This window comes from Tachyglossus aculeatus, chromosome 24 (genome assembly GCF_015852505.1).
Source record: "Tachyglossus aculeatus isolate mTacAcu1 chromosome 24, mTacAcu1.pri, whole genome shotgun sequence".
NCBI classification, from domain to species: Eukaryota; Metazoa; Chordata; class Mammalia; order Monotremata; family Tachyglossidae; genus Tachyglossus; species Tachyglossus aculeatus.
This window is the reverse complement of record NC_052089.1, coordinates 12,848,091-12,860,837: the sequence shown is the minus strand read 5'-3', so window position 1 is coordinate 12,860,837 and position 12,747 is coordinate 12,848,091. Positions and strand designations below refer to the sequence as shown.

Here is a 12,747-nt window from a genome sequence, read left to right as displayed (position 1 = left end):
CCTGCGCCATTATAGCATTCACAACTGATTCTCCACTCTCTTCAGGGGGACCCTGATTTTCACCGGCACAGACCCACTGAAAGCAGGTTTTATGTCTTTTCTTTTAGTTCACACTAATACACATGCCTGATGCTCCAGTAAGCTTTACTAAGCCTTTAACTCTGTTAATCAGGGAACGGATTCCTCTTAACTTCTTCCCTCTTAAAGGTGAGCAGTCAGCATGGTGGTGATGCAGCTCATTCCTTTGTCACTTACTTTTCTACTTCCCAAGTGCTTAGTACAGTGCTCTGCACACAGTAAGCGCTCAATAAATACGATTGATTGATTGATTGATTACGGGCCACTAGTACCTTTCAGAACTTCCCAAACCTGACTTCCGCAGCCCAGCAATCCTGCTTCCATTTGCCTGTGTGTGACTCCCGTGCAATAGACTAATATGTGTCGTCTTTGCCTTTAGGTTATCCTATCCATTGAGGAAGGTTACAGACTGCCAGCACCCATGGGTTGCCCAGCCTCTCTCCACCAACTAATGCTCCACTGCTGGCAGAAAGAGAGAAACCACCGGCCAAAATTCACCGATATCGTCAGCTTCTTAGACAAACTGATCCGCAATCCCAGTACCCTTCATACTCTGGTGGAGGACATACTTGTGTAAGATGCAGAATTTTGATCTTTTTCCCTTTGACAGTCATCATTACTTCCAAGATGTTAGAGGGGAATGGGCAAAGGAGGAAATTTGAATCGCTTAGAATTAAGTTGTCAACCTTTAAGAGCATTTCTTATAAGGTACATTTTATTTTATCAGCTGAAATGGCAGTTGGCTAAGACTGTAAAGAGAAGTGGATTTGGGGAGCATGCAAAAACAGTTTGCTTTGCTTTTCCTCTCTCCATGTCGTCTTTTTAAAAATTGCTTATGTAGAGTTTCTCCTACCTTGGTGTTTGATTTTTCATGCCTTTTACCTGTTTGCTAGACATCCATGCCCTTGTGGAGCAGAATCAGGGCTTATCTAAAGCTTCCTTATAATTTTCTTGTCCATTTCCATGTCCATCAGTGTGAAATGGCAGGCAAAATTGAAGTAATTTGTGAATCAGCTAGGAGCAAAGCTGTTCCCCAGCTGAAACACTCACACCCAACTTCTTCCAGTTCCATTCCTTCACCAGGGAAGTGGGATGACAGGATATGAACATTATGACACTTAAACACCATCGGGAAAATGATTGGTTTTCTGAAAAGAGCCGCACACCACTCCCAATGCCAAGTCTAGAAAGTAAAAGGATAGACCCAAAATAGATCATGTACTCTGAAGCCTCACCATAGTGCTGGCTAAATTATCAAGTGTTGAAGCCGTTTTCTATTTTGAGTCCCCATATGGAAATTAAATAGTAGGCCAATTGGGAACCTATGTTAAGTGCTCACGCTTCAAGCAGAGAAGCAGCTTGGCTCAGTGGAAAGAGCATGGGCTTAGGAGTCAGAGGTCATGGGTTCAAATCCTGGCTCTGCCGCTTGTCAGCTGTGTGACTTTGGGCAAGTCACCTAACTTCTCTGTGCCTCAGTTACCTCATCTTTAAAATGGGGATTAAGATTGTGAGCCCCACATGGGACAACCTGATCACCTTGCATCCTCCCCAGCACTTAGAACAGTGCTTTACACATAGTAAGCACTTAACAAATACCAAAATTATTATTATTATTCAAAGACAGTTCATAGGGCAAGGAACGCCTCAGCTTTAGGTCACCAGTAAAAATCATCGTTGCTGTTCAGTGTAAGATTGGTGGCTGTTCAAGGCCAAAATGAAGCAATGCTCAGTTCAGTGGCTGGCATTTGAACACTGTCCTTATAATCAGTAATTAACAGTCTCAGCAAAGTGGAGTCAAGGATGGACTAGCTGGATAAATCAAACCACTACCTCCAGCCCCCAGCTTTCCAAAAGGAGTTATAGTTGAGAAACAAGACAGGAGAGGGAGTCTCTTCAGCATTGGTTTGAGGAAAATTGGTGAGGAGCAGGAGAACTATACCTGGAAAGGAGTGATAGTTCTCTCTGAGATAATGGTTGGGGGTGCAGAAGTCTCCCCAAGCTCCTGTTGTAATCTGACCAGTTTGAGTTTGCAGGGCTCAAAATCTGATTTGGACTCTGCTGCAGCCCATACTGACTCTTCAGTTGCTCCCTGCCTCACAGCGGCTTCATCAGTGGCCTGTATCAGGTTCCTCAAATGCATACTACTGTGTCTGATCCTCTGTCCTGATTCCTGACACAGACAATAATAACAGAAATAATTGTGGACTTGAATTGCTTACTATATGCCAAGCACTGTACTAAGCACCGAGGAACTGTTGTCATTCATGCTTTCAGGAACAGGAGGTGGGATGCGGGAACTGGCCCAGCTCAGAGCAAGTCCCCAGGCCCACAGAGGCCCAGTGGCTTGGAAATGTCAGCAGCTGGGGCTTAGGACCCCAGGCCAGTTAAGTGGAGAGTTTGCCAAAGAGCTAGATGCACCTGGTGTAGAGAAGCAACTGGAGCTGGGGAGATTCAGAAGTCCAGCTTGGGTCCAGAGTATACTTAGGTGTGTTCTCTTTGAATCTGCAACCACAGGTCCACGCTCAACGTGCCTGTGTAGTTTTATTTTGGTCCTCAAATGCACTTCCTGGCACTGGCCCCATTAGAACTTCATTTTTTTGTTTAGGTGAGGGCTCTAATTTGCCTGCCTGAGATTGAATTTCACCTCCAGTGTGATGATGATGATAATAATAATAATAACAATAATAATAGTGTTTGTTAATAGCTTTCTGTGTATCCAGCACTGGACTAACCACTGGGGTAACTGCAAGATAATCGGGTCCCACCTGGGGCTCATGGTCTAAATTGGGGGGAGAACAAGTGTTGACTCCACATTTTATAGATGAGAAAACTGAAGCTCAGAGAAGTTAAGTGACTTGCCTAAGGTCACACAGCAAGCGCATGGTGGAGGTGGAATTAGAACCCAGGTCCTCGGACTCCCAAGCCTGTGCTTTTTCTACTAGGCTGTGCTGCTCCTCACGCTGTTAGCAGTCTCAACCCAGTCTCAGACACAGGGTGACCATCACGTTTTTTTAAAATCTTGAAAATGAAAAAGTACTTCCCCTGGGATTAGCAAATTTGAAGGAATATTACTCTTTGCCTAAACTATCCTTGAGCTAATTGGAACAACAGATAAATAGCCAGGTACTTGGAAAATAAAGTTCTGCCTTTACTGGGAAACAATTTTTGTGGCCCAGAAAATCAATTCTTACCAAAAGAAAAAAGCAGATAAAATTGTTTCTTGTGATATAAGTCTCTCTAAATTACAGCAGCATCACAATGTATTGATCTCAAGCAGTGTACATAATTTGGAGCATGTTCAGTTGAGATTCTCAAGAACTCAGATTGTTCAGGCCAGAAACCTTGGGGACAGGGAGACATAACGACCTTTTTAATCCCCTGCAGTTTGGTGATGATGATGATGGCAGAGCACTGCACTAAGTGCTTGGGAAAGTACAATACAACAGAGGTGGCTGACATGTTTCTTACAATGAGCTTACAGTCTATATGGTGTTTGTTACAGAATACCAGATTCACCTGGTGAAGTTCCTGATTATCCTTTGTTTGTATCAGTCGGCGATTGGTTGGATTCAATAAAAATGGGCCAATATAAGAATAACTTCATGGCAGCAGGGTTCACAACTTTGGATTTGATTTCCAGAATGAGCATTGAGTAAGTATGTTGACCGTGTTCCCAGCTTTGGGTCCATGAAATTAGAAGGTTACAGTGCTGTGGTGGTTACAACTGCCCTGTTCTATGTCTTTTCTCCCTATTCATTATCCAGATGGGAGTTAGCCATCCCTTGACACTTTGAGGATCAGGGAACAGTCATAGTTTCCTACCTTAGAAACTCATCTTCTCTCTTGGAAGAATATATGGAAGTATTGTGAGTGAATTGGAATTCAAATGACGATAATAATAATAAAGATATTAAATGCTTACTATGTGCCAAGCACTGTGCTAAACACAGTCCTTGGTCCACAGGTGGAAGAGCACGTATCGTACCCCCATTTTACAGATGAAGAAACAGGTGCAGAGAGGTGAAGTGACTTGCTCAAGGTCACACGCAAGGTATCTTCTCAAGGCTGGGATTAGAATCCAGATCTCCTGACTCCTACTTCTGTGCTCTTTCCACTCGGCCATGCTGCCAATGTTTTCTCAGCAAAATGATGCAGGCATCAAATGAAGGCACAGTTTCAAGTACCATAGAGAAAAATGTCAAGGCTCTTGCCTTGAGTGCTATGACATCACCTCTGTTCCTCAGTGGAATCCGTCAAGGTTTTGCAATAGGCTGGAAGGCCCCCAACTTTCAGCAATCTAGGGGTTCTAGCTGCCAACTAGTTTCAAGAGGTGAAAGGTGACTAGTTGTTACCTGCAGCTTCATTCAGGATGTTAGTTGTTGCCATGCCAGACACAAAAAAAAAAAGTTTCCAGGCCAAGCTGTGTCAGGCCCAGAGCAGCGCCTTTAGGTAATGAACAGAGACAACATCAGGGAGCTCCAAGCTGCATCATACTCTGCCACCAATTGTTTCTGGACTGAAAGTAAGTGTTATGCATCTAGTCCTTAGAACCATACACTGATATATGATATCCTGAGTAATGCCCTGGTGTGAGCCACAGGAATTAATAATGAGTGAATGAGTTCTCTGTGAATGATCATCACGTGCCTTTAATTCTACTCTGTAGACTCAAAATTCTACTACCATGTTAAAATGAGCCTTCTTTTTTTTCACTATCCCTTAACGTTTTCCTTTTGCCTTTCCTATCAGGAGTGGAATCTATACCTGTACCCTTTTCTTGGCACTCTAGGATAAAACTCTCATAAGATGTAATCATGGGTATGTTTGAGATTGTCACTTAACTAACTCCAGAATCTAAAGCCTCAAAATATTGTTTCCCTCAGTGAGGGTAATTTAGTTGAAACAAGCTGGGGACACTAAAGGAGAAACACCGTTTGAATCCATAGCAAGATTGGGACATATTTGGGACACCAGGGTGGCCTGTCTGCTATTTTAGTTTGAACTCAGGGGTGGAAATAAGGAGATAAAATCAGCCAATTTATTAAAACTTCAAGGTTAATTTGTTTGCGTGGGTGCAAATAATGAGATAAAATTAGCCAGATTATTAAAACTAAAGTTCACTGTTCTTTTGAAATTGGAACTGGCTGGAGTTTCACCGAAAGGAGGCTTTATGCTCCACATATATGCTTGAATTTCTCAGGGGATTATTTGACAAGAACTTGGGATCCATCTGACTTTACAAAATAATATGAAAGTTCTTGAGAGTGAGAAAACCTTGCTGTCATTGAATCATCCAGCTGGGCCGTGTTCAAAATCATTCTACTGGATAAGATTCCCAGATACCTGGTAATGAAGAAAATTTATTCAAGGACATTGTCAAGCTGACAAAATTGAATTTTTCACAGAAACTTAATCAGCAGAACCGCATTATGTGAATCAACTGAAGTCAGTGTATCAATCAATCAATCAATCGTATTTATTTAGCGCTTACTGTGTGCAGAGCACTGTACTAAGCAGTTTATGATAAACGTTGTCAGTCTGTACTCTTGTAATCATTTTAGGTCCCTAATCGATTATTCTGTCATTAATGTCATCCAGCGTAGGCTCCTGTCCCAACTGCACTTTTGGCAGTTTATAATTGGATGACTTTGCATTTCAGTTTCTGTGATGAATTTTTAAAATATAGTGAAACTTTAAAGATTCATTTCTTCCTTGTAGCAAAAGTAGAAATTTTGCTGAAGTCATTTATTTCCTTTCAAAATTAGGAAAGCGCTGACCCATTTAAATTAGGTCTGTTCAAATTTGGACACACACACACGCGTGCACACAAAAAAAATTAAAAACCAGTATTTCCTTAATCACCTAAGGTATACAATCAATTAATGGCATTTATAGAGAACTTACTATGTGCAGGGCACTGTACTAAGCGCTTATCACAATTGCTAAAATATGCTGCTGTTTTCCTATTGATGCATTGGTTTTACAGGCCAGGGAGGTCCCACATTATGCAAGTACCTTAATTTAGAAATTCAGGCTTGTGTTCTGATCCTGGGGGGCTTTTTGGCTTATATCATTGTAACATTTAGTAGATAGAGCATGAGCCTGGGAGTTCGAAGAACCTGGGTTTGATTCCCAACTCTGCCACTTACCTACTGGTTGACTTTGGGCAAGTCACTTTATTTGTCTGATCCTCAGTTCCCTCATCTGTAAAATGGGGATTAAGACTTTGAGCCCCATGTGGGACAGGGGACTGTGTCCAACCCAATTTGCTTGTATCCACCCTAGTGCTTGGTAGGGTACCTGGCATATAGTAAGCACTTAACAAATACAATTAGTGTAATTATTTACTGCAACCACTCATTCCTATTCGGTGGGCTAACAAAACAATTCTGTTATCTCTCTTGTTCCTTAAGTAACTAACACAGTCTCTTTGTCTCTGTCTCTGTCTCTTTTTCTCTTTCTCTCCCACTCTCCCTCTCCCACAGTGATATTAGAAGAATTGGTGTTGTACTCATTGGACACCAGAGACGGATAGTGAGCAGTATACAGACTTTACGTTTACACATGATGCACATACAGGAGAAAGGATTTCATGTATGAAAGCACTAGGAACAAATGTGTTTTGTGCCTCAGCATTTCTCAAATGGAAAACATTTTCTCCCTCTCTTTCTTATGATTCTCCCAACTTCACAAACTGCAGTCTCCTGTTCAGACTGTGAATGCACATTTTATGTCGCTGCTTCCAACCTGGATTTTCTAATCATACTGCGTAGCTCCTCCCTCAAATCCTTGCCAGAAACACCTTGGCCCTCTGCAAGACTGTCGCTACTCACTGGTGAAATAACTCAGCATGGATGTGTAACTTCATTTAGGAGTATTTGGGAAATGTTCATGGACTTCAATGAAAGTAATAGCCTATTTGCCCAGGCGTGGCTTCCTTATTGATGTATTTAGAGTTTGATGGTAGATCAAAGAAGTAGTTGACTTTTTTTTTCATGTTTTGTGGTCATGTAGTTTCCGCTTTGACATAAATATTTACTTTAGAGTTAACTAAAACCAAGGAATGGGTCCTGTTATTACCTTATTATGTAGTTTAACTGCAGGTAATCTGGTGCCTGATGATGTTAGAATTCTTTGTAGAAATGACCAATGATTTCAAGTAGTGAATTCTTGTTATGTGTGGCAGTTTAAGGGCTGGGAAGAAAGAATTATGGTTTGAAATTTTCTGAGGCCCCGAGTTTAGCTCTTTTGGCATCAACACCCTCCATTCTTAATCTTTTACAGTTTCCATTAGTTCAGGAATTTTTTTCTTATTACTTTTTATTAAGTACGTTACTATACAACATTGTGAAGCTGATCTCTGGGAAAGCTGTGAACTTAGGTCATTTGCAGATTCCTCGTAGGTAGTGAGAGAGGCTAAGGAAGCATGTAATTCATATATTAACTTGCGTTTACTTAGGCTGTGCTTGTCCTCAGAAGCACAGGAATTATCAGCGTACCAAGAAAAAGAATTAGAATTTTTGTCACTTATGTGTAAGATAACATTCTTAAAAGTTAGAACTTTAATAATCGTATTGCGGTGCAAACAAATTGATGCAAATCTCTAGTAGGCTGGTAGTTATGTAATCTGTAAATCCTAAAGCTTTAATGTTTTATCCCCCAAAAAAGTTACATGGACATGCTGGGCTATGTTTTCCCAAGTGTTGCATGGAACAAGTGTTTTTTTTAATTTTTGATTACATATCCCAAAATCGTACATGCATATAAACATACATATATATGTTTTCACGTGCGCGCACTCACACACACACACACACACACACAAAAATTATATGTAAACTGGGCACAAGTCTTTGTGCATAGTAGAGTAATAGTTAAAAGGAACTTGTAGCTCTCCTTTATTTTCCTATAGCATTTTCTAAACCCTTTTGAACAAGCATCAAAAGATATGTTCATTTCTCAGTGAACTTAGCTATGTCTAATTGGCAAGGTAAGAATATTAGTGGGCTAATTTTAAGTTTAAAAATAGTGTGTTCCCCGAAACTAGTAAGACTGCAGCTGGGGGAAAATGGAAAATCAGAAGAGAATATAACAGTCAAGGCCTTGTAACTGGATTTATAAAGAACAGCTCTCTTTTTTGGAATAAGGAACAGATTTTTGAAAGATGCTGATTTAACAAACCAGCTCTGTTTGATTTTGAGACAAGTGCATGACCCACTACTCTCAATTTTTGTACCTAAGTTGCATTTGTGGTGGTGTTTTTGCAGCTACTGGTGCCACACTTTCTTCACTTTCTTGGAGGAGAATTGTAAATATTATTTTGCCTTTCTTTAAGACTTTGTTGATTACATCATTAGTCTAGATTCGTCAACAGCCATTTCTTTTATTGAATCGCCCTTTGCTTTTGCTTACCACAACTTCATTTTCCTTTCCTCCTAGGGGTGGTTCAATTAGAAGGGAGAGATCCTTTACAAGCAGTTCTAACAGTACAGTGAAGACACAGGTGGGCAGTCAATTGGATGCGAAGCCCTTGGCTCTAAAGTAGCTCAGCAACAACTGGAAAAATTAGGGGCAGATTTGTGCTAACACTTGCATGCTGGTACACCCCTCATAGGCTAAATGCAGGCTGCTTGGTATATTTACACACACCTGGATACATTTAGAGGAAATAGGATTTCCATATTTACCTTACGTTAATATATATATTCAGTAAGATAGATGTAATAAGAATATAGAAATGATTTATTAAGCAAATATATTTATTTTTATAAAACCAAATATAGAAGCATAAGAACAAGGAGTGAGTGGAGACGTAAAAACTCCTTGTGGACCCTGGTAGAGACTGAGCACAGGGAAGGAGCCTGCAGTGATTGCAAGCTTGGGATCATTAATAGAGATCTTTTTATTGAGAACTTGGATGACCCTCTTTCAGGTCTTGTGGTTTCCACATTTTTCCCTCGGATACTGATCTCATCATCTCTTCTCCTCTATCCACCTGTACAAACTCCAACTCTCCTTGTATCTCCCATCTGGTGTCTTGTTGAAACATCTTTATAATGAAATGTCCTTTTCTGTTGTTTTCTTCTCCATGAGCACCGATTTTTTGGAGAACAGCCAAGGCTGTTGCAAATGCCCGTGCAAAGCCAAGCATTACATAAAACAAGCAACTGTTTCTCTGGACAACTTTAGGCACCACTTAGGGTCTTGTGGATGTAGTACACACCATCAGTTGATATAGTTGCAGTCAAGTTTACCACCCATCGTTAGATGCGGACTTATGTGACAAGGTATCATGCATTTCATGATACCTTGTCACATAAGTCCGCATCTACCGATGGGTGGTAAACTTGACTAAATGCAAATGTGTATTGGCTGCACATAATTCGCTGATCAAATTCTATTGTGTACAGCAGAACATGAAGGATAAATGCATTAATGCACACAAAAATTAGGAGTGTAGGGAGATTACCCCATATACTTTGGTTGTTCAAAGGCTGCATGCCCATTTATATAACTGCTTTACTTAACTAGACTCATGCACCCTATTGTGATTGGGGTACTATAGAGAAAAATGATTTGTGGATACCACTCTCCATTTTATTTCCCTGAGCAGTGACGTAAACCCAATATGTTATCATCTGAAGGGTTTGAAGGCAAGAAGGAAAAACAGTAAATAGTAGAGAGCACAATAATGGGTAAACCATGACACGTGAAGCCTATCCAAGGTTTGTGATGTGGCACTTGGCAATCTGCACAATTGGTGGCTTGACATGGGCAAGGGATAACTATCCTTAAACTGGCCTACACTGTGCACGAACCAAGTATCTTGCAGCTGGAGGTAAGAGGTTATGGAAACTATAGACAGGACAGATTTATCAACCAGCCAGTCTTAAAATATTGAGCGCTTGCTGTGTGGAGAACACCGTACTAAGCACTTGGAGAGTACAATCCAACAGAGTTAGTAGCGTGTTCCCTGCCCACAAGGAGCTTTACAGTGTAGAAGAGGAGCTTACAGTTTATTCTGTAAGATATGTTTTGTAGAATACAGTATATTCTGTATTTATTCTGCTTTCCACCAAATTACTCATCAAAATCTATCCCCACCATGAACATTCACACTCATAGAAGACATTAGATTTAGTTCCATTTTCTGTGGCTGTGGTCAAGTTAGTTGGTGCTTGCCCTAATTAGAAAAGTATCCTTTTAAGAATAAATGCAGTCACCAACTCACCACTGAGAGCTCCATTTCTTTCCCTGTGGACTAGAGGTTCTAAAAGAAACAGAAATGAGTGGTCGTCCTCCTCGTGTAGCTTCGAAGGCTAAGGTGAGCAGGGAAAGATTCCTAATTTTTCACAACTCCATAGAATGTACCCAGTGCCCTCATATTGATTTTAAGAAGGGCAGAAATTGGAGTCATCCACTCTGGGCTAAGTGGACTCCTCACTCTTACCATGGGGGAAGCTCCTGAAACCAGAGTGATGGAGGAGGGAAAATGGCCACCTAATGATCAACTTTTCTGGCATAGTTTGGATCCCTGAGGTTTTTATGAAAAGGAGTCACAATCTTGAGAATTTACAGGGGTCTTTTTTTCTGTCTCTGCTGAGCCTCTTTAAAGAGGGACTACATTTCCCTGTAGTAACCAGGAAGGTCCTCTCTGAAATGCAGAGATTTCCTTGATCCCTGTCCATCGGAAACCGAGTCAGGGTTGTCCTGCAGGCCTGGGACCCCGGGACTGGCCTCCTGACCCTGACCACTGCAGAAGCCACTCACAAGCTCCAACCCTCAAGCCAACTTCTCCCCCAGCATCTATGGGGCAGATTAGGTGACTGGATCTCAAATCTGACAGTGCAGGACTCTGACACCCGCCTGACTCCACTGCCACCCACCTCTGTAGAGAAGTGGTGCTTTTGTAATTAAAAGCAATTATCTGCACCCTACCCACTGATCTGTCTGGGAAGCAGATTGAGGAGATAAAGTAAGGACAGTCCCATCTACCCTGACCCAGAAACTCTGATGGAAAGGAAGCTCCTTCTTGGCACCTGATGGAGAGGCAGGTTGTCCTGGGCCTCCTGGGCTTCCACCGGGAAAGGTGCCATGTTTTGATGAGACAGTGTCTGGACTAAAATTTACTGTTTTTCCACAGTAAGATGACGTTTCACTAGGACACCTACTGTCCTTTGTTCCAGGGGCCAGTCATAAGTGATTTCTTTCCTAAACCAATTTAACAATGAACATTTGGAGCTGTCATGGGCAAAGGAAAGATGACAAGGACCAACCCAGCAAAATGAATGCGACAAAGAGAAAGAAAAGATTAGAAAGGCAGATGAAGAATAAAAGCTGCATCTTCCCCTTATACATTCTTGTTCAAAGATTCTGGAGATTAGAAATGTTTCTGGTGAATTCCTGAGGATCAAAAGGGAATCACCCCCTGTACCTTAGTGTGTTGTGGCACTGCCTGCCTTATCGCCATCAGTCTGAAAGTAAACTGCTTAATATTATCTTGATTTCACTTGAACGATCCTTTTATCCCTCAACTGATTTAAAAGTTTTTTCTTTGAGTACAGTGGCAGTTGCTTGAAAACATTTTCCCTAACAGTTTTTTGGTGGTTTATTTTGGAAGGATGTGTTAATTCTGGTCAGTGCAAAAAATCAGCTACTCCAGCCCCAAGAAGAGATTTACGATGTAATGGACCTCAAGCAAGAAGCTGGTTTATCACGGAGGGTGGCTTTAGCCTATAGAAAAGGCTCCCTTATATTTGAGTATGGATGCAATTAGGTTAGAAGGGTCTGCTTGTATGCCTCTCGCCAGATTTCTGTAAATCATCTCTGCATTAACATACTTGAGTTCTCCCATAGATATCTATAGCCAGGGCTGCAAATCCAAAAGGAAGCAAAGATTTCTTTTATATTGAATTACCCATATTGGCCAATCAAACAGTCCTTAATTTTATAGTCTGTGTTTTCCTTTGCCTGTGATGGACCAGCCAGTCCAAAATATTTAATACCCCTTTCCACTAGGAATTAGTTCATCCTCGATCAAGGGACATTCTTTCCAAATAGCTGGGCTACTAATGCACAGTAGGGGCAGAGGACTCAGAAGTGGTTAGAAGAGAAAAGTGTGCCCCATGTTTGAGAAAACAAGCGTGCAAATGAATCATGCCGTTGTCTGGGAACTTGCAGCACCTCCTAGTTAGAAAAATATTAGCAGCTCAAATGTCAGCCCTCTATGAAAGTAAAGGGCATCTACCATGTTAGGCTCAATCCCTGTGGTTATAGCCTTCTAAAATTTCTCCCTCCTATGTAACCTGTGATTCCATTTCTTTTTGGTACAATATTTTACAGGAACATTGTGACAGGATATGTGATTGATTCTCGGTTAATAGACCTGTACTCTTGAGATGTGACTTTGAAGTACTTTATTTGAAAGGTAACAAAAGTAGGTCAGCCATAATTCAGCCTCCAGTTTAGGTCCACCGTACATGAATTATCCACCATCCAAAGGTCAATTCCCCTTCCACCACCACCCTCTCCCTCCCAAGGTCGGTAGTATTCATCCAGGGAAAGTGATCAGGACCATGAGAATGGCTGGCTACATTTTATGTTTCATGTCAAATGCTTTTTCTAGAGTGAAACAAAAATTTTCTGGGAGAATAAATGTTTCTTGGATGG

General features: G+C 41.2%; 1 protein-coding gene across 3 annotated transcripts in view; it reads left to right on the top strand.

The window, feature by feature from the left end:
* The window catches only part of EPHA6 (EPH receptor A6), a 357,034-nt gene extending 348,297 nt beyond the window's left edge, over positions 1 to 8,737 (top strand). For all 3 annotated transcript variants that reach the window (XM_038766398.1, XM_038766397.1, XM_038766400.1), the window contains 3 exons: positions 458 to 651; positions 3,581 to 3,730; positions 6,564 to 8,737. In XM_038766398.1, coding sequence (XP_038622326.1) covers positions 458 to 651; positions 3,581 to 3,730; positions 6,564 to 6,678 — 459 coding nt within the window. In that variant the 3' untranslated portion in view covers positions 6,679 to 8,737. The remainder of the gene's footprint in view (positions 1 to 457; positions 652 to 3,580; positions 3,731 to 6,563) is intronic.
* The last annotated feature ends 4,010 nt before the right edge of the window (positions 8,738 to 12,747 follow it).